Raw genomic sequence first — 24,652 nt, forward strand, 5'->3', positions numbered from 1 at the left:
GGGCGTGGCCCGGCGCGCGGAGCGGGGCGGGGCCCGGCGCGCGGAGGGGGGCGGGGCCCGGCGCGCGGCACCTCGGGGGCGTGGCCCGGCGCGCGGAGGCAGCCATGGCGGCCGAGGCGGCGGAGCGGCACCTGGAGCTGCTGCGGGACGAGCGGGAGGCCGAGCTGGCCCAGAGCAGGTGCGGCACACGCGGCACCGGCACCGACCGCCGCGGGGGGTTACGGGGCGGCCACAGCCGGGGACACGTGTGGCTGGGGGGCACGGGAGCACTGAGGGACCCTCAGCTGGGACCCGCTGTTGCTGGAGTCCCACCGTTCTGACCAGCCCATCCTTATAAGAACCCCACCCCACAGGTGGATCCATGGGGAAGCCTGCTGGGCTCACCCCCACAGGACAGAGTCACCCTCTTAGATGCCCTTGCTGGGGGTACAGACGCTGAGCCAGCCATGAGGATGGACGTGCCAGGAGCCAGGATAAGGTCATTCTGCTCTGTGCCCTGGAGCTGTGAGCCTCAGCCTCACCCCGTGCTGTTCCCGCCTCTGTGTGGTTCCCAGGGCATGGCAGGAGAGCGTCTCCCTGAAGGAATTGCAGCGGAGAGGCGTCTGCTTGCTCAAGCTCCAGGTCAGCAGCCAGAGAACCGGCCTCTACGGGCGTCTCCTGGTGACATTCCAGCCCAGGAAGTGGGATTCGGACACCGAGCTGCCCTCCAACAGCTTTGGGCCCGGTCAGTGACGCTCCTGTGTTTCCAAAGAAAGAGATCATACACTCCTAGAATGGTTTGGGTTGGAAAGGACCTTAAAACCCATCCAGTCCCACCCTCAGCCATGGGCAGGGACACCTTTCACTAGCCCAAGTTGCTCCAAGCCCCATCCAGCCTGGCATTGGACACTTCCAGGGATGGGGCAGCTGCAGATTCCCTGGTCAGTGACACATTTGCCCCACCTCACTGTCTCCCTTCCAACCTTTGCAGGGGACATCGTGGGGCTCTACGAGTCGGCTGGGCAGGGGGACCCTCTGTGCACGGGCGTGGTGACACGTGTCACCCCCAAGGCAGTGACGGTGGCCCTGGAGGAGCCCCGGGATGGGGAGCTGGCCGTGGACCACGAGCGCTCCTTCCGCCTGCTCAAGCTGGCCAACGACGTCACCTACAACAGGCTGAAAAGGTGAGGGCTCACCCGGCCTCACTCTGCCCAGCAGGATGAGGAGTGCCAAGTTTAGTCTGGAAAAGCTCTTCCCAGTCCTTTTGCAGTTTGGATTTGTCATTCTAGAGCCTCACAACAGCCTCATTTTACCCACCTGCTGGCTGGTCCTTCTCTTCCCTTTCCCTCTCCAGGCTGTGTTTTGGTCCCATTGCATCCCCTCTGGTACACTCTGGGTTCTGTGTAGGGCCTTTTCCATCCTGGCAGGAGGAATGAACAGCTCCTTGCTGGACAAACATCCCAGAAAAGCACATTTGGCTGTACCAAACAGGGACAATGGGAAGTGGAAGCCTGACCAGCATAGGGATGTGTGCAAGGGTTGGGAGATGCAGGAATTTTGTGAGATTAGTCTTGTGGGGTAACACTATTCAGCTTTGGAATAGTTCAGTCCTTACTCACAGCCTTTCTCTGGGCAGTTGGGAGTCTCCAAAGGATTCCTGCTCTGCCTGTGACCTGGATCTTCCTTTCTTTGGCAGAGCTCTAACTGCACTTAAGCAGTACCGGGGTGGCCCAGCCTCCGACCTGATCGATGTCCTCTTCTTTGCCTCTGCTCCCAGGGCGTTCCCTGAAACAAGTAAGGATCCTTTTTTATCCGGCTTGATGGGCATCCTTGGGAATTGCCCACGAGAACACAAATAGATCTGACCCCTGTTTTTATCCACACATGCAGCCCCTTTGCCCCAGTGTTCCATGAGAGTCATCAGTGCTGCTGCTACTGGTGGCATTGTATTCATGCTGGTTTATACTGGGCACACTTTCCTCATGGTAAGAACCTTGACAAAAATTTGGATATAAGTAGTATCCACTCTGTTGTGCTTTTTTGGAAGAAACAAAGATGAAATTACACAGCTTCTTGTTTTGGGAAGAGCAAAGCCTCTGATCAGCAGCCGTGTCAGATATCAACACCTGCTAATGGATATTATCCCTTAACAGAAGGGAAGGGTGCAGAACTCAGGGAATGAGGGCTGAGGGTGGACTGGGCTGTGTCTAAGACATGCACAGAGCTCAGGGCTGCTCTCCCCACTCATGCCATCCATCTGTGCCAGGGTTCTGCCCCTTTTCCTCCCCTCCACAGCTCCCTGCACTGTCTTCCTTGGATTCCTGGATTTGGCTGCCCACCATGGTTTGCCTCTCTCCCATCCCCTCCAGCCAGGCTTGACTTCTGATAGGATGTGCCAGGGAGAAAAAGTGGCTGTTAATGAGTCCTATCCCTATTTCTCTAAGCAGTGATCCCAGTCTTAGTCAAACCTTTCAGCCCTTTGGCTGCCCAGGGACCTTGGTGCACTCAAGGTTTTAATATTAAATAAAAGAATTAAATTTTAATCAATCAACTTTCCTCAACAGTGCTTTTGCCCCTGAAGGAGCAGAACTGCCTCTAATGAAGGGAAGCTCCTTTTCACCACATCACTCAGCTGTGCCAGGCTGGGCAGAGATGAATTTTCCATCTGCTCAGCACTGGGAATATTGATGGATAGATTGAGCCACGTTAGACAGACAGAGGAGGTGCACTATGAACTCAAAGGCCTTGCAGTTACCTCCTCCCTTCAGAGCTGCTTTCTCCCCAGCTAGGGAGATGTTGTACCAGCCAGGAATTAAGGGATAATAACTTGGAATAAGCCTGCCCTGAGCTGAAGGGCTCTGCCAGACAAAGTTCACAGCACTCAGGCTGCTTTTCCATGTCACAGCCTCTCCTTCCATGACAAAGCACCCATTAGCCTGGTTTCTTTGGGGATCTGTCTCATCCCATCCATTACCTGGTTTCAAACAAACCCATCAGCAACAAGGCTGAGTCAATAAGCTCTGGACAGCTCCTGAAATTGGCTGTCTAGACACACATCTGTGTCAACACTGTTTGGAGATGCGTGAGGAGCTCGCTTCCCTCAGAAACCAGGGAGCCATGGGTGGGAGACAGGGCAAAATCCACTCCAGCAGGTGCAATATGCAGCAGCAGAAGCCTGAATCTGAATTTTTTTTTGGGGGGGGGACAAGATGAGAATCCTGATTTTTCAATCAGGGAATCTTGTAGGTAGGTTCTTACACTGCTGTGCATTTCAGTAATTAATTACCAGATAGTAGCAGCCCAACACAGCACATCGAAGCCCAAGTCCTTTCAAAACACTTCAATATGAAACAATAAATACCCTTAGAATAAGACAAAAACATGGGACAGGCTGTGGGAAGAATAGCCTAAGGAATAGCCAAAAGGAGAGGAAGTGCTCTCCAGTGGGTAACTACGATCTGCAGCAAAGATTGGGACTGGCACAAAGCACTTCCACACCTCACCTTGCTGCCTCCAGGAAGGCTCCAAGTGGGAGAACAGTTTTTCCAGAAAGGGCAGACTCTGAACTGAGAAGGAATTTTGCCCTTATCAGACTCCCCGGGAAGCATAATCCAGGTGCTCACCCATCAAAAATGCCCTCCTTGTCTCCCTTCCAGTTTGATCTGCACCCATGGCTCTGCTGGAGCTTCCACACTTGAAATCTCCTCCAAACAATCTTCCCCTGCTCCCAGCATTCATGTGGGACTGCACCCCTACATTTTGGGAATGGAGGGGAGTGGAGAGGCTTTTTTGCCAGCAGAGGCCAGCATTGTTCTGCTTGCTGTGCTCCTTCTGGCCATCCAAGAGGGACATGTCCCTTTTCCCCTTGGAAAGCAGGTTCTGCTGTACCTGTGCAGGTGATAGCTGCCAGCTCTCTCCTGTGCTTCTGGGCTGGAGAAAGTCAGGAATGATCATTTTAGTTCCTGGCTTCAGAAGGTCTGGCTTGTGTCCATCTCTGCCCATGGCTGTCAGAACATTTGTAAAGGGAAAGAAGCAATCCTGGTGAAAAGGCAGGAATGTCCCCAGGAAAAGCCAACCTGGCAGCAGAGCCCTGGGGAAGCACCAGGGATTTCTGGCAAGACTTTCTTGGCTTTTTGGCACAAGTCATTTGCAAAAAGGAACCTAAAGTGCTCCTTATGCCTCTGCCCTGTGACACCTCTTGTCATCACAGGGGTCATGGAGAAGCCTCTGAGATTCTTGGGGAACACAAAGCAGGCCAGACAACTCAGCTGCCAGATATTTCCTCTGGAGAACAGGGGAAGTTCTGATCCGGGCTGAAGTACCCAGCTGGATTTTGCCCAGCAGTGTTGGCTGCAGTGAGGTTGTATCAGGGAGGAGCTGCTGGGCATGGGTGTCTGAACTGCTCTTGGTCAGAAATATACCTTGGAAAGAGCTTCCAGCTTTGGAAAACCTGGGTTCTTCCTCCCAGGAAGGGCTGTTTCTGTCCATTTTTGGTGCAAAGACCCCTTTCCTGGGCTTGGATATCACCCCCCAACTCCCTGCCTCATCAGAGCTGCTGGAACTGTGCAGAGAAGCATCTCAGTTCCTGGGAATGTTGGGGCACCAGTCTAGATAGCCAAGGAAATTTGACTTTCAACACTAATAAATGGAATTGTGCATCAGGGCACAATTACCTGGCCACCAATGAGACACATTCCAGGGATTTCTTCAGGTGAGGATACCTGAAGCCCAGCTGCTGCAGGGTGAAGAGTTTGGAGGAGCCCCAGCATCCCATGAGAGACTCTTCCCTCCTCCCCACCAGTGTGGCCAGCCCAGGAGAGGCACACTGCCAGCCTTCCCACACAGCAGCTCCTGGCAGCGTGTGGTTGGGAGGGATGAGGGTGGGCACAGGCCTGGAGAAGTTCCTTTGCTCATCCTTGGGCAAGGAAGCATCAATGACTCCCACCTCCCAGCTGTTGCTCGCTGTGGGAAAAGCCTCTCATGTTTGAAGCTATTCTTGCTTTTTCCCCAGCCCATGGGATGCTTCCTGGTTTTGTCTTAGTCATTAACACACTCAGCCAAAATTTACATATAAACCAAGAAGCAAAGTGACAGCAAAAAGCACCTTCAGCCCCATTTTTCTCTTCATCATCACCTTCTTAATGAACATCTTTTGTTTAACCTCATTTAGCGGTGCTGCTTCAAACCACACACAGGTTCACCTGTCTAAAACCAGAAGAAACTCCCATGTTTTAAATCCAGCCCTTAATGCAAAGGGAAGGATGAGCCACATGATGCCCAGCAGGGAAGGATGCCCAGAGATGTGTCTTATGTAAGCTTTTGTGGGAACGTTATTTTCGGGAAACCTCGGTGTAATGAGTCATCATCCCTGCTGTAATTAACTCCCATAATGAACAAGGAGATTAGCACTAGGATTGGAGGGGGGATGAGAATAAATTTGGGCCTAAATGAGATAAATCTGGGAGGTTAAAAACCAGCTTTTGAGAATTCAGTCTCTGCAGTGAAACCACTTCTCTTATAATATGATTTGCATATTCTTTTTTTTTCCTCCCATATTAAAGCAGAAAAAAATTTTAGTTTTATCATTTAAATTGCTCTTTGTACCTTTTCCTGCCTTCATTCCCTGTCTTGGCTGACCACCACAGGGCTGCTCTGTTCTGCTCACAGATGCTGTAGGTTTTTCTGCTTTTTCACTAGTGCTGCATTGGCTTCATTCACTGGCAAGGATTTGTTTGCCAGATCTGCTACTTCCTCCCCAATTTTCAGTGAAGATTTCACTAAAGATGCTAGCTCTCCTGCAAAACAATGCCAGAGCTCCCTCCAGAGCCAGGAAAACCTACCTGTTTGATGCTGGAGCAGCTAAATACCTCTTAAATTCTGGGAATTCCACCAATGACTGGCTGAAGGCCAAGTATCAGGGCTGGGAAGGGGATGGGGAAGCATGGATGCAGGATGGGAAGGGAACCTGTTTGTTTTGGAAGCATAAAAAGCTTATTTTTACCTTTTGGGGTCTTCCAGACCCCTCAGTGCTGTCATCCCAAGGTTCTCCTCATTATCAAATGGGTTTGGGCCGGCTGCAGAGAGCGCCATGTATTTCTGAATTTGTGCTTCTCAGTCTCTTCCCAGCTGGGACTGAGGTCCCAGTGACTCTCCTGCTGTTTCCCCAGAGCCTCTGGAGTTCTTCAATGCCTCCCTGGATGAGTCTCAGAGGGAAGCTGTGTCCTTCTCCCTGGCTCAGAGGGAGCTCGCCATCATCCACGGGCCACCGGGCACAGGGAAAACCACGACCTTGGTGGAGATCATCCTGCAGGCTGTGCAGCAGGGCCTGAAGGTGAGGCTCACTGCCAGGGCTGTGGGGACAGGGATGACCTCAGGTGGCCACCAGTGACCACCTCTCCTTGTGTGAAGACCTCAGAGTAGCCTTCCAGTCATGGGAAGGGCCTACAGGGAAGCTTTGCAGGGATTCTTCATCAGGAACTGGGGTGGTACCACAAGGGGAAATGGCTTCAAATGGGCAGAGGGGAAATTTAGGTTGGATATTGGGAAGAAATCCTTCCCTTTGAGGGTGGTGGGGCCCTGGCACAGGTTGCCCAAAGAAGCTGTGGCTGCCCCATCCCTGGAAGTGTCCAGTGCCAGGTTGGATGAGGCTTGGAGCAACCTGTGATAGTGGAGGGCATCCCTGCCTATGGCAGAGGGTTACTGGATGGGCTTTAAGGTCCCATCCAGACCATTCCAGGTTTCTATGGTTATTTTGCACACTCCTGGGCTGGAGCAGCTCCTGTTGGATTTGTGGTAATCCAGAGCCTGGCTTGGCTTGCAGGGACCAGGGAGTTCCCCAGCAGCTCCAAGGAGGTGCTGACAGGTTTGGGGTTCGCTGGGGACCCTACAGAAGCACGCTGGTCTCCCTGTCTCTGCTCCTTCCCGCTTGGACACCCCCTGCTCCAGCCTTTGGGTGCCCTCAGAGGTGCCAAGGCCATGTTTGTCCCCGGCAGGTGCTGTGCTGCGCCCCGTCCAACGTGGCCGTGGATAACCTGGTGGAGCGGCTGGCGGGCTGCAGGGCGCGGCTGCTGCGGCTGGGCCACCCCGCCCGCCTGCTGCAGCCCATCCAGCAGCACTCGCTGGACGCCGTGCTGGCCCGCGGGGACTGCGCCCGCCTCGTGGCTGACATCAGGAGGGACATCGACCAGGCCTGGGTGCGTGGCCCTGCAGGGGGTGGGAATTGTGCAGCCTGGAGGGAAGCTCTTCTCTGGGAGGGTGGGGATGTCTCAGAGAAGCTGTGGCTGCCCATCCCTGGAAGTGTCCAAGGTCAGGTTGGACAGGGCTTGGAGCAACCTGGGATAGTGGAAGGTGTCCCTGCCCTTACGAGATGATCCATAAGGTCCCTTCTAACCCAAACCACTTTGGGATTCTCTGATCTTCATGTGCTGGAGGACAGAACCTCTCCTGCCTGAATCCCTCATGGAAGTGGGGAAAATTCCAGTCCCTGCTGCTGCCCCTGTCTGGCCTGATCTGTGCCCGCCGCTTTACCAGGGAAACATTCCCATCATTAATTCACTTCCTAACAAGCTGTCTGCCTGTCCTGATACTCCCTCCCACTCTCAGCCACCTCAAGTAGAAAGCAGAGCACATTTTAAAATGCATCCTTAATTTCTTCTTTCTCACCCTAATTTTCCTAACATTCTCTTACAACATAGCTCTGGTATTTGGGGTGAGGATTTGATGCTAATTAGGTTATTTTCCTTCCCTCTTCTGGTGGCAGCACTGTCCAAAAGCTTTTTTTTCCTTTGCTTCTAAATTTATTATTTTCCATCTTTCTCACTGGTGATTAATTTTCACTTTCATCTCCTTGGGAGGACTCTATCACAGAAGCTGCCCTTGGCTGCAGAGAGCTCATCTCCAAGGTCCTGACCCATCTTTTCTTCCTCCTGCTTCTGTTTCTCCACTACCACATTCCCTACTTTTCCCTGGAACAATTTCTCCCTTTGCAGCTCCATGTTTTGACTCTTCTCTCTCCTCCCCTTCACCCCAGCCCACAGAAACAGCAGTAACAGAAATTAAAACCTGTGCCCTCTTGAGGCATTTCCTACCCCTTTGTGCCTCCTTCCCTCACCTGACTTTGAGATTCCCAGGACCTCAGCTTCTGGATGCTCCTTGCCCCAGCAAGGTTTCATCCCCACAGTACCTGAGAACAATATGCAGAACAGGTCCAAGGCCAGTCCAGCTCCAGGGATGCTGAGCAGATTCAGGGAGCAATCCAGGACGATGAGGCAGGGAATCCAGGATAGAATCCAGGCCCACTCTGTTAGCTGGCCTTAAGTAGACTCCCAGACCATTGGGTGGATGAGAGAGCCCCTGTGAGGCAGGTGGGGATGATTAGAGTTGATATTCCTAATACTTAACTAGGTATGGGTGACATTCAGACTGACCACATTCTCAAGGCCTGTGATCCCACACCTGGAATTCCTGAGCCCATTTTGACCACTCTTGACATACACATGGAGGTTTCATAGTTTTAAATACCTATGAGTACAACCAAAACGGGGCTGAGCTGATCCATGTTAGACCCTGGAGAATGTATCCATCCATCCATGGCATGACTATAGGAACCAGCCTGTCTTACTGTTTTGGCTGCCTATAAGAGCTTCTGTCTGCAGCCTTTGCATCCTTCCCAGCCTTACCTCCAGGGAAACAATCCCAGTTTCCATATGGGATTGCTCAGTGAGCTGTAGCTGAGCTGTGGTCCCATGGCTGCTGCTCTGGCAGTACTGGTGGGTTGGTGTGGTAGACACATTTAATACCTACTAAAAAAAGCCCTGGGCATGTCTGGATGCTGCTCTGGATCCTTTCCAGCAGTTCAGAGAGGGCAGCTTGAGGTGGCAGAGCTGCTGCTGGGGCTTGGGGAGCCCTCCTGCTTCCAGAAGAGCTCTGCTTCCTCAGAACAAGATAGGAAATCCCAGTCTGTCCCCCAGCAGAGGAACAAGACCTCTCTTCCCAAACATTCCTCCCTGCTCCATGCCCAGATGCTTTGGCTGGTCATAGACACAGCCAGAACAGAGTAGCAGCAGTTGGCTCTATCCAAATTTTTCTATTTTCTAGGCAAAAACCAAAAAGGCCCAAGACAAGGGAGAGCGAAGCCATTTTCTAGGTGAGATCAAGACCCTGAGGAAGGAGCTGAAGGAGAGAGAAGAGGCTGCCATGACTGCAGCCCTCAGCCAGGCCAGCGTTGTCCTTGCCACCAACACAGGTGTGAGATCCTCCTGCTCAGTGTTTTCCCTCCCTATGCCAGGCAAACCTCTTGCTCTGCAAGGCAGCTCTCCTGGGATGGCTGGCACACTTGCTCCCAGCTCCTGGGAGCTCAGCAAAGTCTCCCAAACGCCACCCCAGTGGGATTCTCCCAGCTTCCACTGTGGCACAGTATGTTGTTGAGCACAGAAAATGGATCTGGAAGGGCCCCTGTTAGCTCTGAGTAGGAGCTAGGAGTGCAGTGAGTAAACAAGTGCTGCTAGAGGTGTGCAATCTGCTCCCCCATTGCATAAATCACATGGGATTGCTTCCCTGCTTGGACCCTTTCCAGGACTGATGGAACCCAACACGTGTTTCCAAAGCCTGCTCCCAGGCTGCGTGTGGCTGCTTCTGCACTCACCCAAATGCTGTGACACAGGATTTTAGGGAGCAGGTCCACGTGTCCTTCAGGCATCTGCAGCTGCAGGTGGGAAGGTTTGGCATATGTGGAAGGGCTTTACTGGCACAGGTTTTTCATACTCCAGGACCCACTTAAAATCTTCAGATGTGGTTGCTCAAGGGATATTTGTTGAAAGGAAACATCAATAATTTTAGGTCATAAAACAGCAAGTTACTGGAATGAAGGTTAGTGGACAGATAAATCCTTCCATGTCTTAGTCCCTGGGAGCTGGCCTCTCACTTCTTTTTACTTGCCTGAAAGAAAGGGGGAGATTTCCTTCTCCCAGTAAAACTAGTGTTTTTGTTGATCAGCTGTGATTCTCCCTGGAACTGGAGCTTGCCAGCCAGCTGGGGGTCTGTGCAAGTGGCAAAAGTTGAGTTACAACTGTACAACTCACCTGAGCGGATTCATACAGGCTGGAAAACAGTTTTGGAAGGAAAACAGTGTTTTTGGTGGCAAACTGGAATGTCTGAAGTCATGCAGAGCTGCAGAGGCAGCAGGATTTACAGTGGCAAAGCCAAATCCCTGCTCTCAGAGCTGCAGTAGTACAGGAGCTTTGGGAAAAACATTTCTGCAAATAAAAATCCCCTGGTCTGGGAGACTGGCTTCTTCACCCTGCCCTCCTCCTTTTGCATCCTTCTTCTTTGAGAACTGCAGAGAGATTTGGATGCCCCTGGAATTCAGATTTCTGATCAGTGTATGGATCAGTATCAGTAGGTCTGGGTTAGAGGAGGGTATCTGAAAGGAGACAAATGTTACAAATGGACTTCTGATATTAAAAATTAGCCCTTGATGTGGCTGTCTGGTTCCAGTCTCCTTTCCCTCTCCCCAGTGCCATGAGGAGGAGCAGAGTCAGCCCATCTCCCCCTCTCAGGGTGTCCCTTAGTTACCAGACAGGTGAATCCCCAGTCCCTCACCCTCTGGGTGCTGGGGATGAGGAGTTCTGTTGGCAGTGGGGGGCAGCAGGAAGGTGGGTGTTCCTTGCTCTGCTCCAGATGAAGCACTGGAGCATATTCTTCTCTTTGGCATCTGGGCTTTACTGCTGTTCCCAAAGATACTTGAAGCTTCTGGGCCCAGATGCCAAGGGAAAAAAAGGACAAAGAGGAACTGGCAAAAACAATCCTGACTTACACATATCAATGGATACATGTTTGGCAGGGCTGAATTCCTACATCTCTGCAGAGAAATATTATTTCACTTGCCTCAATCACCATTACAGCTTGTGAGGTTTGTTTCCAGAGCAGGTTCCTCACTCTTCCTTGCTCCCCTGCTCACTTGGGAACCTTTTCCTTCCACCAGGTGCTTCCTCAGATGGCCCCCTGAAGCTGCTGCCTGAAACCCACTTTGACCTGGTGGTGATTGATGAGTGTGCCCAGGCTCTGGAAGCCAGCTGCTGGATCCCTCTGCTGAAGGCTCCCAAGTGCATCCTGGCTGGGGATCACAAGCAGCTTCCCCCCACCATCATCTCCCACAGGTAAAAATCCTGGATCCTCCTGTTCTTTGTGCAGCTTCTGAATCCTGGTGATGGGAGACATTTTATGGTGGAGATGTGTGCTGCCTGCAGGCTCTGTGAAATGCATTTGGGCTCCTCCTCAGGCTAATCCAAGTCTTTAATTCTGCTTCTGTGGTTTCCACATTTATTTATTTAATGTACTAATATGTGAATTGGCCCAGTGAGATGCTGCATTATCACACACCTCAGGGATTATAAAACCTCCCAGTCCCTACAACAGGGATAATAAGAACAGTTAGTTTGTGGAAAAGATCTGTGGATAGTGCAAATTGCCTGTGCGTCCAGGGGGATGCTGCAAAGAGTACTGAGGAATCTTTGAGTAATTTAAAACATAAATGTGCTCATGTTTATCTGGTTTATGCAGCTTCAGATCTGGAATTAGTGAACCACAGAAGCAGAGAAATAGGCCTGACTTCATAAACATCCTCTCCTGCTTCCAGAAAATAATGAACAAGACACATATCTGCCACTTCACTTGGATATTGAACACAGGAAATGAAAGATCCAAGGCAGGCAGCAGCTCCCAGCACATGGCCCAGAGAGTGAGAAAAACATTCAGGGGCTGCAGCATCCTCTCATTTTACCTCTCTCAGATGCCCAAAAGCTTGCTGTTCTGCAGATCTTGGCAGGTGATAAACACATGCTCAGCTGCCTGGAAGTGTCCAGGCTGGTGAGCTCCAAAAGCCTCTCCAGAGCCCTCCACTCTTGGTGTCCTGCTGTTTATTGCCTCTGAATTTGCAGGCTGGCTCTCCATGCCTGGATTTTCCAACCAAGGCACTTTTTGGAGTAGTATCTTGTTGACAGCAAGAAGAAATTGGCCATTTGGTCCTTCTAATTTCAGAGTTACCGTTATTTTCTGTGAGAGGTGCATAAAGTTCCTCTTTTCCCCCCAGAAAAACTTCATGATGGCTATGCTCCATAGTGCCCGTCCAGCTGGATGCAGTTCAGCAGCCTCAGCCTGGCTTTTCCCCATACTGTCAGATTAAGGGCAAAACACAGTAAAAATCCCAGCTCTGTTACTCTGGAATGGGGCTGACACTCAGCTGGTGTCCCTTTTGGCTCCCTCTTTTGAGACAAAAGCAGTTTTTCTTCACTCCAGAAACATTATAGCAGCTGCTTTTTTTCTGCTCTGTCACAGTGGCTGCTGCCAGGAGCCTTGGCTGGAGCTGGCAGCAAAAAGCTCCTTCTGGATCTCCTCCTGCTCCTGCTTGAGGAGTTGTGCTTTTTTCTCCATCAGCTTTGACTTGGTGGCTTGGTAGTGCTGGGGGAACATCAGATTCCATGATCTTAAAGATCTTTTCCAGCCTGAAAAACTGAAATGGAAATAAATGGGATGCTGGGGAGCCCTGTTTTGGGCTTTCCACATTCCCTGCAGGCCCAGGAAGCAGCACAGTGGCAGATCCCTTCCACCTCTTTCCATGGGTATTTCCAGAGCTCCCACAAAGGCCCCACATCACCTGCCACCTCCTCTGTGCTTCAGGGGAAGCAAGGAGCTATTTCCAGGGATGATTCATGCAGAGGACTCCAACCCTTCCGCCCACCTTCCCCTTCTCCATTGATGACAGCGGGCCTGGAGTGGGTGGGCTCCTATTTTTGGGGCCATGGGGAAGGGTCTGAAGTTATCTGGGATGAATCCAGGCTGGCAGGAGGCTCGGCTGTTACTACAGCAGGGAAAGTCAGCCCTGCTCAGGCAGGAAGCCTCTGTCCAGCAGGAAAGCTGTGGGACTCTATCCACCTTCCAGTCACCTGCTTGTTCCTCCATGGAATCAGCATTTACCTGTTCCTATCAGCAGTGACCCCATGAGGCCTGGGGAATGTTTGACACAGGGTCTGCACCTCTTCCCTGCTTTCTGACACACCTGGAGCTGTTCCAGGATGCAGAGGGCATCCCCACACACACCTTCCAGTCCGTGCTGGCAAATTCCAGCCCCCTCCAATCCTCTCCATGGCAGCTCCAGCTGAGGCTCATAGACAGCAGCTTCCACCTTGGAGGTCCTCCTCCTCCAATTTGTCCTTGTCCCTGTGGGCATCTCCATGCTAGGACACTTCCTGCAGGAACATTTCTTCTGACAGGAATATTTGTTTGCCTTGTTGGAGCCCTCATTCCATCCTTTTCCCAATGAATTTGTCTCCATATCAGGGCTCTGATGTATTAATTTGGTTTAACTCCCCTCAGATACCAGCAGAAGCTTATCAAACCTCTTGCTCTCAACTCATTTCCTGAACAAACACAGGGATATTTTACCATCTTGTTTGTCAATGGTCAGTCTGGATGTCTGCACCATCCCAAATCCATGTGCTGATTCCCATGGCAGGTCTGAATGGACTTCCTTTCACTTGGTCACTGAAGTGCTAGGCCTTGGGTTTCTCTGGTAGCCTCCACAGCTGGAATGTCCTGGTGCACATCCATAAATTAACTCCATTAATGGGGAGTTCCTGAGGTGAGAAACCACAGTGACCTCCTACTCCAGGCTTTTCCAGCCAAATCCAGTGTGTACTGCAGGGATCAGTCACACCAGCATCTCCTGTCACAGGGATGAATAAGAAAAAAGTATGCCATGGCTGAAGACACAGCTCCAGCCTTCCATGGGAAACAATTCCTGTTTTTCTCCTAGTACTGATCATTCTGGACACGTACAGGGCAGGCTGGCCAAGCACAGCATTTCCTGCAGGCAAAACAAGGTAAAACAATGTTAGCAACAAATTCTGCTTGCTGTGGGCTGGGTTTGGGAATTCTGTCTTTCCCAGCTGTGCTTTAGGTAATTTAAAGTAGATATTCCCAAGTATCCCATGCATGGTTCTGTCTGTCCAACCTCTTATCCCAATTTTATTTCTCTAAAGCAATCAATAGGTAAGAAACATCTGCTCAGGGCACTCAGGATTTCGTTGGCAGAGAAATCAACCACCACAGGAATTAATTGAGTGGTAAAATAACAGAAAATTATTAACAGGTGAAATATTCCTGAGCAGATTAATTCTTCATTATTAATTCAGCATATAACCTCCTGCGGATCCCTGTGGTTGGAATGCTGCTGGAAGGGTAGGGAGCAGCATCATTCCTGAGGCTTGCTCTGAGGTTTAATGGCTGTCTCAGGCATGTGCTTGCACCTGAGTGCCAACAGCCCTGCTGAATTTCCTTCCTGTCCAGGAGATCCAGGCTCAATGGGCAGGGCAGAGCTGGGAGAATCAAGTTATTTCCTGATAACTGGAATGCATCCCCAACTCCACATCTTGCTATGTCCCCTCATCCCATGTACCCCAGCCCCCCTCTGGCAAACTGCTGCCTCCCACATCCTGCAGCCCTGTCCATCCAGAGGTTATTCCCTTTTTTTTGCCTGTGTGCTGCATCCTATGATTTAGCAAGGAGAAGAGCTAATGAGGCCCGGCGTCTTGGAAAGATGTATCCTTAATTGTCCCCTCTGCAGGTTTAATGACTTGGCAGTCTATTGTCACATTTCCCAAGTGCCTGTGGTGAGTGTGGCAGGGCTGGCTGATGCCACAACAATCCGCTCGCTGTGGGGCCGTGTAGCGTTGGAATTCCCCCGGCAGGGATTGGATGCGTGCTGTGCCACGGAGCTCGATGGAAAGCATTTTCCTGAGCTGCTCCCTGTCATCATTCCATCTCCTTCATGCTGCTTCCTTGTGTCTGGCAGCCACCAGCACCCCTCAGTGTCAGCATCAGTATGAAAAATCTCCGTACGCTCACAGAATCCAAGGGCAATGATTTCCATCCTTCTTCCTCGCATGGTGCCTCCCAACAAACCCTCTGTGAGGCCAGGATGAAGCAAACAGGCTCCTGAAAGGCTGAATTCTGCAGGAATTTGATTCATTTGTGACACATATACGAACAAGGGGCGCTGCTGAATGTGATGGGGATTTAATGGGTGAAAAGGCAATGAGAGCGGTGCATCTGTGCCTTAGTCCAGGGTGAGTGGCCAGGGAAGGATGGAAAAGCTGGAGCAGAGAGGATCTTGATGAAAGCAGCAAGGGTTGGCTGTGTGAGCACCAGGCATTGCAAAATGTGGGGTGGAGCTCAGATCCTAATGCACTGGGTAATGCTGATGCTGTGGCTGAGCTTGTAGTAATGCCAATGTAGCCTTACACTGATGGATCACAGAATCGTGGAATCACGGAGGTTGAAAATGACCTCCAAGAACACCAAGTCCACCCTGTGACCTATTCCCACCTTGTCAACCAGACCAGAGCACTGAGTTCCACATCAGGTTGTTCCTTGAACACCTCCAGGGGTGGTGACTCCAGAGGCCATGCTGTTGGAATTGCTTGAGTTACAGGTGCAGGATCCGTGTCCAAGCTTCTCTGATCTCATGGAGCCTGGTCTGACAGACAGCAGCGTTGGCACCCAGGTGGAACAGGGGTGACGGTGCCACGCCAGGGGAGCCACACAAAGGTGCTGAGCAGGGCTGGAGTGCAGTTGCTCCCAGGGCATTCCCACTGAGCTCCTCAGCACCGCGTGTGTCGGGAGGAGCTCCCTGAGCCCCATCCTGCCCTGGGCCGTCCCTGGGGGATGGACACTCCCACTCTGAGCTGCTTCTCCATGCAGGGCCGCGGCCGAGGGGCTGTCCCTGAGCCTGATGGAGCGGCTGGCGGGGCACTACGGGGAGCGGGCGGTGCGGATGCTGACGGTGCAGTACCGCATGCACCGGCACATCATGGAATGGGCGTCCTCGGAGCTCTACGGCAGCCGGCTCAGCGCACACCCCTCCGTGGCACAGCACCTGCTCAGGTGGGTTCCCGCTCTCTGCTGCTGCAGGAGCTGAAATGTCCTTTTCAACCCCGTTTGTCCCTTCCCTGTGGAGTTTTCTGCACCTCCTGAGGTTGGGGCAGTGGTTTTGTTTCAACCATTATTTTATAAGGAGACATTACTGGGGGGGACTTGTCCTTTTTGCTCTGTAAGCAGAAGTGATGCAGAGTTGTCTTCTGTGTTCTCCTTTGCTGTGATAATAGTGGAATCCCAGAATGGTTTGGCTTGGAAGGTTGGAAGCCCACCCAGTCCCAGCCATGGGCAGGGATACCTTCCACTAGACCAGACTGATCCATATCCCATCCAGCCTAGCTTTTCCAGGGATGGGGCAGCCACAGCTTGTGTGGGTATTGCTGTAACATTAGTGCTGGTAACTGGCCCTTTCCCAAATACCTTGTGCACCTGCAGGGACCTGCCAGGTGTCTCTGACACGGAAGAGACCAGCATTCCCTTGTTGCTCATAGACACCGCTGGCTGTGGCCTGTTTGAGCTGGAAGTGGAGGATGAACAGTCCAAGGGGAATCCAGGTACCATTGGCCAGAATGGATGGACTGAGGTGCTCAGCCCACCACAGGCTTGACCACGTCCCAGAGGTGTCTCCCTGGGGAAGGTGGGCTCCCACAGAGCTTTGCTTAGCTGAGAGGTCTTCCCTCCATAAATCCTCAACCTCCAGGGACTCTGAGATGTGTTGGAGCTCTGGTGACAGTGTCCAGCTTGTGGGTGTCCTTTCTGGCTGCTATGTCCCCTTGCAGGGACATTTCTCCATGCTGAGGGCTGGGACAGGGTGGAGAATCCCTGTGGAGGTGCTTTACACCAAGGAAGGGCAAACAGCAGCAGGCAGAGCACAGGCCTGTTTTGGGAACGCCATGGATATGGCTCAGAATTGCCTCCCAGTCATCTGCTCCTTTCCATGAAATCTTGTCTGGCTCTTCTGAAGAAAGTAGAATTCATTACAAAGCTTGAGTGCAAAGTCATGGTAGATAATATAAGGGCAATTTTTACCAGTTTAAATAGCTTTTACTTTCTGTTTGACCTCCCACCATCATTTGAGTGCTTCATTTTTTCCTTGCAGCATTCCTAGGGCCCTGCTGAACACAACAGGTTCGTATTCCCTCAGAGAGAGCCAAAAAGCCTGGTCTGAGAGAACTCATGGATTTGGAGCAGAGGATTAGAGGCACATCTCCCCAAATTTGGGAGGCAGTCTTTTGGCACAGCTCCCTGCACAGTCTTGATGTTTATTGCTGTGTTTTGCTGCAAAGCAGAAGCCAATAAACCATGAAATAATTCATATAGGATTTAATTTTTCCCCTTAGGTCCCTCTGAACCAGGCACCATCTTGGATAACCAGTTTGTGGCAGCCTTTCCTGCTGTCTGGGGGGAGGTGGGCACATTCCTCTGGCCTCTATCCCCTGTCACACTCTGTTCCTGTCCCAGGGGAGGTCCAGCTGGTGGGGATGCACATCCAGGCCTTGGTGGATGCTGGTGTGAAAGCCAAGGACATCGCTGTGGTGGCTCCCTACAACCTCCAGGTGAGCTGTCCCTCTCCTGGCATACCCCCTCTCTCTGCACACGGAGTACCACAAGACCCCAGAGACCTGCAGAACCAAATTTAACCAGCATTTGGGGCCAACTCCTGCACCTTTGAGCAGCTCGGGGCCACGGAGGGAAGAGCTGTTAGTGAGGTGTTCCACTCACAGCCTCAGGAGATGCCAGTGCTCATCCTTGTGGGTTTGGGAGGGAGGGATTTCCCCCAAAACCTTGCCAATTTAATCCTTTTCACCCATGTATTTCCTTTAAAAGCTACCCTTGGCCTGTTTCTCAGGTGGACATGCTCCGACAGCACCTTTGCCACAGGCACCCCGAGCTGGAAATTAGATCAGTGGATGGTTTCCAAGGAAGGGAGAAGGAGGCAGTGATCCTGTCCTTTGTCAGATCCAACAGGAAAGGTAAGACCCAGCTGCTGGAGCCTTGCTCCCTGGGGAATGGGGAGGAAGTCGTGTAGCCAAGTGCTGTGGCTTAATTGCAGTGCTCTAACACTTGGCTCTGGATGGATTTACTGGCAAACCCTCCCTTGTCAGGATTTTTTGTTTAATTAATGAATACATGTGCTGTCAGGGCTGCAGAGGAGGCTCCCGTGGTACAGCAGGTCCAGGACTGCTCAGTTTGAAGGTTTCCTGGCCCTTAAGGCCTCAGAAATTATTTAAACCAGGGCCCTAAGAATGTCACATCCCATTATCCCCACATTTCGGGGAGTTGGGGGGTATTGTCTTGGGTTTTGAGCCATTTTGGGTGAGTTCCCTGCAGAAAGCAAGCAGGAGCTGGCATCCCGAGCCATGCACAGAAAATGCTGCTTTTGGGAGCAAAATCTAGAGCAGAAAATCAAGTTCTTTGCTATCAGCGGCTGCAGTGAAAGTTAATAGCTGGAAAAAAGCTACTGCCCTGGGGGCACAAGGCTCCTGTGCAGGGAGCTGAAAGGTTTGATGGAGCTAGCTGAGCAGGATCACTCTGTGATCACCTCTGTTCCATGCTGGGATCAATTTCCTTTCCAAACTCACAGCCCTGTGGCCCTACCTCTGCTGCTGGAGGTGAAATGCTGAGGGCTGGAAGGGAAAAAAAGAGAAGGTGCCTCTTTTTCCAAGCCTAGAGGAGGAAAAGCAGCCTTGTGGGGAGAATGGAGGTGGGGACAGCACTAAGAATAGTCCTGATCCAGGAGTGACTCACCCCTGTGGTGGTGGCCCCACAGCCCCTTCTGCGCAGGGAGAGGGCAAAGCTCAGGTCCTGGGGGCTCAGGGAGGCTTCTCCTTGACCTGTCCCTCTGCAGCCATTCCTGATCCAGCAAGAAGCCTTCATTTAAGGGGAAATTTTTCCCTGTGAGGATGTTGAGGCCCTGGCACATGTTGCCCAGAGAAACTGTAGCTGCCCCATCCCTGGAAATGTCCAAGACCAGGTTGGACAGGGCTTGGGAGTCTGGGCTAATGGAAGGTATCCCTGGCAGGGGGTGGAACTGGATGGACCTTAAGGTCCTTTCCAACCCAAAATCTTCTAGGATTCAAAGGAGTTGGATTTGTCCCTGCAGCTGAACTAAACCTCATCAGAGAAACTGGGAATTGTTCTTCGAGCTGCAGAGCAGGGAGAGGGGCTCCCCCGTAGCCTGTCCCTCAAAGGCAGCACATGATGAGGCTGCTGAGGCAGAGCCAGGCTGGGCACTGCTCTGGCAGAGGCATTAATCTCTTCCAGCCTGGCCTCCTCACTGTTCCTGAGCTGGGAGCTCACAGCCACCCACGCTCCGCTCTCGCTGCCTGATCCTGCCTGAGTCATCCCAGCACTGCCGGCTCTCATGCTGTCTCCCAAATGGCTGTTCCTATAGACCTCAGGGAATTTGGGAGCAGGGGGGAGCTCTGTAGGATGGGGGGAGTTCTTTACCTGCAGTCCCTCCTCTGTCACAGGGTGAGCCTTTTCCATGCTGCTTATCTTGTGTTTGATCCCAGCTCCAAGCTGAGCTTGTGTCCTGGGCCAGGCAGGGAGATATTTCTCCTCTCCATGTGCCTTCCATCCTCTTCCCAACCCCAGGAGCTCAGTGTGGAGCCTGTGGAACACAGGTAGGAAGAGAAACAGGTATGAGCAGGGACCAGAGCCCCATAAACACCAACTCTCACCCTCCAGCCAATAAATCCTTGGATCCCTTGGACAAAACCCCACTTGGAGGCAGCCCTCTGGCATCCCTTCCCTCCTGTCTCCCCAGGTGAGGTGGGCTTCCTGGCCGAGGAGCGGCGGATCAACGTGGCGGTGACGCGGGCGCGGCGCCAGGTGGCCGTGGTGTGTGACAGCCACACCGTGGGCAGCCGCCCCTTCCTGCGGCGCCTGCTGGACCACCTGGCCCAGCACGGACTCGTGCGCTCCGCCTTCGAGTACCTGGATGACCTGGTGCCCCAAAACTACCCCGGGGAGGGCTGGGCCCAGCGCCAGCAGAGCCCCAAACCACCGGGCCCCAAAGCACGGTCAACTCCGGCTGGGAAGCTCAAGGCGGCGGCAGCCGGAGCGGGGAGCCAGAAACCGGGAGCACAGAGCTCCCTGAGCACTGCTGCAGCCAGGAGAGACGGCCCAGGATCAAAGGAGGGTGGGGACAGGTTCAGGGCAATGCTGGTGGCCTTCCTGGCAAGCAGCGAGGCGCAGTTGGATTTCCCCACATCCCTGAATTCCCACGAGCGGATGCTGGTCCACGTGCTGGCAGAGGAGTATGGGCTGCAGCACCTGAGCTCCGGGGAGGGCCGGGACAGGTACATCAGTGTCCGCAAGAGACTCCCCAAGGAGCCCCCACTGCCCTCTGAGCCTTCTGAGCCCCCACTGCCCTCTGAGCCCCTTCCCGAGCCCCCACTGCCCTCCGAGCCCCCGCTGCCCTCCGAGCCCCTTCCCGAGCCCCAGCATCCCAGCGGGAGTACCCCTGACCCTGTGGAACAGGGGGAAAGCAGCAAGGTCTCAGGCAAAGTAGACCTGAAATCCCTGCACCTGGAGAGAGTCCAGAGGGAGAAAGCCAGGCGGGAAGAGGCAGCCAGGAAGGTGCAGGAGCCCAGGAGTGGCAGAAAGAAAAAGGACAAGAGTGAAGCCAAAGGTGGGTGAAGCTTTTTGTAACCAGCACAATTAATGCTCTTCCTTGAATGGATTTTAATCTCTGTGGGTTTGCTCCAGACCTTGGGACTTGGGCGTGGAGCATGTGTCTTGGAAGGCTGCAGGGAGGTGGGAACTGGCTGCTACATCCAGGTAGAGGGGTTTAGATACCTGGAGGCACATTCCTTAAGTCAAGAAAAACACTGGAGACCCTTTCCCAAGAGAGAGTCTCAGGAATCACATGGGAGGCTCCCAAGAGTAGGGAGAGGAGCTGAGGGGAGTATCTGGCCCACACAGAAGGATGTAAAGGCAGAGGCTGCCCTGTGGCTGCAGGAGGGTGGGTTTGTTCCCATACTCCAATCCAGGTGTGTGCTCACCTTTCCCAGGAAAACCGGCAATCGGGAGCGAGGCGGGAGAGGATTTCGACGCTCTGATCTCCGCTGCCGTCGAAGCTGACAGGACCTGTGGCTTCCCCCGCTGCAAGGCCTCTGTCACCACCCTGGGCCAGCTCTGCCACCACTGCCAGCGGCTCTTCTGCCTCAGCCACCACATCCCCGAGGTAAGGAGGGGCAGGATGGGCTTAGCCTGGGAGCTTGCCTGTGGAGCTCCCTGGACAGGGAGGGTTTCCTTGCAGGGCATTTGAGGAGACCCCTCCCTGTCAGAGCCTGTGCTGAGCTCAGGTACACAGGGCTGGCAGGTGCTGCCACCTGGGTTCTGCTCGCCTCTTTCTGAGGGCTTTTCTGTTTTCCTCATTTTGTGCCCTTCTTTACCATTTTCTGGCACTTGCACTCTGAGGCCCTGTGGATAAGGTGAGGCAGAGAGCAGAAATGGAGAAGCACAAGTTTCAGGCTCAAGCGAGCCTGGACTCAATTCCCAGCTCCTTGCACGTTCCCTCTGCATTCTGAGGATGATCCCAGCCCTTTGCAGATTGTCTCTGCACCCTGGGGACAGGTCAGGCACGGTGCAGTGCTGCCTGGCCAGCAATTCAGAATTCCCTGTGTCCTTGTTCCTCACCCTGTGGAACCCCCAGGAGCTCAGCAGCCCTATAAATCCTTGGCAAGCTTTTCCCTCTGTCAAGAGCTATCTGTTTCCATGGCAAGGAAAAGTTATATTTATGGTCACTCACATCCAGGGGGATGGAGATTTATTCCCTGCAGAATGGCCTTTTCCCTGCTGAATGGTAACAAAATCCATGTCATCTCTGGGAAGGGCTGCCACAGCTCTGAGGGAACAGGCTGGGACCTCACTCCATGGAAACATAAATGACTTTGGGATGGGGCAAGAGAAGGGATCAGGTTTTAGGATCTCACTTGTGAGGGATAATTCCAGTGTTGGACTTGGCTCATTAAAGCAGCAGATTGGTGGCTAAAAAAGGTCTCCTGTTCCCCAAAACTCCTATCCCAGTTCACTGGAAAGGAGGTGGAAGGAGCCACTTGAACCATCCCAAAGGATGATTTACCTGCTGTTCAGAGCCCAGGACCTGGATCTTTATACTTTGTTCTGTGTGAGAGAAGCTATAAATGATCATTTAATAAAACACAGAAAAACAAATATTAATTTTAAACAAAAAGTATAAGAATATATAAAAATATAGAATCTAAATATAAAATGAAACTAAATAAAAATAAAATTAAATTAAATAAAATGAAAATAAATAGAATGAATAGTAAACAATTATAATAAATAATGAATAAAATAATAATGAATTAATAAAATAAATAATAAATAGTAAAATAATAACTAATTGAAATTATAAAAATATATAAGTATATAAAACAATATAACTGCACAATAATAATGATAATTATAATAATTATAATAACATAATGATAATAATGGCTGTAAATTATAGGAGATGATTTTAGGGGGATGCAAAGCAGGCCAAAAAGGAGCTCCAGGCTCAAGGAGTGAAGGCCCCTGGCTCCCACGTGGGTGATCCGTGCCCAGTGCCCGGTGTCGGTTCTCTCCCGCAGGTGCACGGCTGCGGGGACAAGGCCAAGGCGCAGGCACGGCAGCGGATCAGCCGGGAGGGGATCCTGTACCCCGGCAGCGGCTCCAAGGACAAATCCCTGGATCCTGCCAGGCGAGCCCACCTCCAGCGGCGCCTGGACCAGAAGCTCAGCGAGCTGACCAGCCAGAGGAAGGGCAAAAAGAAAGACAAGGAGAAATGAGGGACCTGAATTCTGGTTTTTTAGCCTCAAAGCCTCAGCCCACCCAGGGCAAAGCTGCTGTTCTAGGCCTGGGTGGAACAGCAGGCTCCATTCTGGGGGAAAAACCTGGAGCTGGGAACCTTCCCGAGCTGCAGAGCTGAGGCAGGGGAGGGAGAGCTGCTGCATTGTCCTGGTTATCCATATGGACATGGTGATGGATGCACTCAGGGTCCAGAGCACGCTGGTGAAATGGGCATTAAACACCCAAAGCTGTCACTGTCACATCGGTCCCTGTGGCAGCACATGATGGATGCTCGGGAGCAGGAACGGGAGGCACAGAAAACCCTGGGTGATCCTGTTCTCCAGGGAGGGTGGCTGAGAAAATGAATGTATCCCAGCCCAGCAATCTGGCACTGCTCAGAGCTGGAGGGACCCAGCTTCTCCACACTACAGCCATTCCCTCCCCACGTGGGCCAGGGGCTCAGGAGGGGGCTCAGCCCTGCTCCAGGTGCGCCTAGGGATGGGAATAGGGATGGGGAAGGGAGGCCTTAAGCCCAAACCATGCTGGCACCATGAGGAGCTGCTCCAGCACATGGAACCATTGCCCTGGGAGAGCCTTCCTGTGCCACTGGGAGGTCTCTCCCTCGTCACTGCTGCCTGTCCCTTCCCAGACCTGTCCTGACCTTCCCACTGAGCTCCTTGGAGGCTGATTCCCACTGGGAAAGCCCATAGTGACAGCAGGTCCAGCCACATGAGCTTTGGAGGTGGGAGGGAGCCTTGTGTTCACCCTGGACCCTTTCCTAATTCTTCACACAGGGTCCATCCATCCCAACCCCAAAATACCTCCAGCAGCATTTCTTGTCCCCAGGATGAAGGGGAAGGTGCAGAAGTGCCTCCAAATAGGAATGGCTGGAGAAGAGCACTGTAAAAATGCCTAATCCACACATTCCCCATCCTTTTGGGGCTAAACATCACAGAATCCAGCACGTGTGGAAGTCACTACCTCATCCCAAGTAAAGCTCAGCAGTTGGCAGGGGCTGACACAACCAAGGATTTCTGTGTCCATCTCTTCCCAAAAACTTGGCTGGAATAGCTAATAAGCAAGTTTTCCCCCACACCTTGTGCGCCGTGAGTACTGGCTGTGAACAACTTCCCACAAAAACTTCCTCATCCTTCAAACCCTTCCATCTTTGGCTTGTGCCTTGGTGCTGTGCATCACCCATGGCACTGGCTCCCCTGGCAGCAGGTGAGATAGGGGTGGCTCCTAGAGGGAGAGGTGGGGAGGAGGATGTGTGGGAGAAGGGAATTTGGGAATCAGTGACCAGAGACAGACATGGGGAGGAGCAGAGGGGGATGATGGAACAGGGACATCACAGCCATGTCCCAGAGGGACCAAATGGGGATAACTCACCTTGGAGTTACTTTTTAGACAGGGAAAAACAGATAAATGACTCATTAACACCTTTCTCCCTGCTCAGATCATCCAAGCAGCCACATCCCAGCCCATGCTCATCCTGTGGTGCCAATGCCATGGCAGAGAGCCCCAGACACCCCCAGATTTCCCAGCCTGGCTTCCCACAAGCAGCCTGCAGGCATAGAAAAGCCAAGGCTCCAGGCAAGGAGGGATGTGGCCCCAGTGCTCTGTTCTCCAGCCTGTGCCATGAGGGGTTCCATCACCCCCTCCACAAACCGGAGTGGGAATTAGCTCCCCAAAAATCCCAAACCTGGCTTGGGCCAGAGCCCACCAGCAGACAGGATCCACACAAGCTTTTCCCCTCTCTTCCTTCTGAAACAGGAGTTGGGCTTAAAAATTATAAAATTAGAGACTTTTCCCACCTGCCTTGGGTCACAAGGCCAAGATGTTCCTCTCTGTGCCCAAATCTTGGATAAAATTAGTTATAGGGTAAGTCACAGCCCAAGTCCAGGATTAGGGGCTGGTAGAAACAATTCCCAGTTGTGAG

General features: G+C 52.4%; 1 protein-coding gene across 1 annotated transcript; it reads left to right on the forward strand.

Moving 5' to 3' along the window:
* Nucleotides 1-51: 51 nt before the first annotated feature.
* IGHMBP2 (immunoglobulin mu DNA binding protein 2) lies at nt 52-23,806 on the forward strand. The gene is made up of 15 exons (XM_021555990.3): nt 52-178; nt 555-724; nt 971-1,163; nt 1,676-1,773; nt 6,147-6,310; nt 6,972-7,172; nt 9,076-9,223; nt 10,961-11,135; nt 15,736-15,918; nt 16,345-16,463; nt 17,371-17,465; nt 17,759-17,882; nt 19,679-20,545; nt 20,928-21,100; nt 22,515-23,806. The coding sequence occupies exons 1-15, from the start codon at nt 105-107 to the stop codon at nt 22,710-22,712; spliced, it is 2,982 nt and encodes a 993-aa protein (XP_021411665.3). The 5' UTR covers nt 52-104; the 3' UTR covers nt 22,713-23,806.
* The last annotated feature ends 846 nt before the right edge of the window (nt 23,807-24,652 follow it).

The sequence above is a fragment of the Lonchura striata genome, chromosome 5, assembly GCF_050655825.1.
Source record: "Lonchura striata isolate lonStrDom1 chromosome 5, ASM5065582v1, whole genome shotgun sequence".
NCBI classification, from domain to species: domain Eukaryota; kingdom Metazoa; phylum Chordata; class Aves; order Passeriformes; family Estrildidae; genus Lonchura; species Lonchura striata.

Bases quoted from the DNA above. Each gene is read 5' to 3' on its own strand.
- IGHMBP2 (XM_021555990.3), top strand. From the start codon at position 105: ATGGCGGCCGAGGCGGCGGAGCGGCACCTGGAGCTGCTGCGGGACGAG. The intron at 1,774-6,146 runs GTAAGGATCCTT...CTGTTTCCCCAG, and splicing joins CAGGGCGTTCCCTGAAACAA to AGCCTCTGGAGTTCTTCAAT. The intron at 21,101-22,514 runs GTAAGGAGGGGC...TCTCTCCCGCAG, and splicing joins TCAGCCACCACATCCCCGAG to GTGCACGGCTGCGGGGACAA.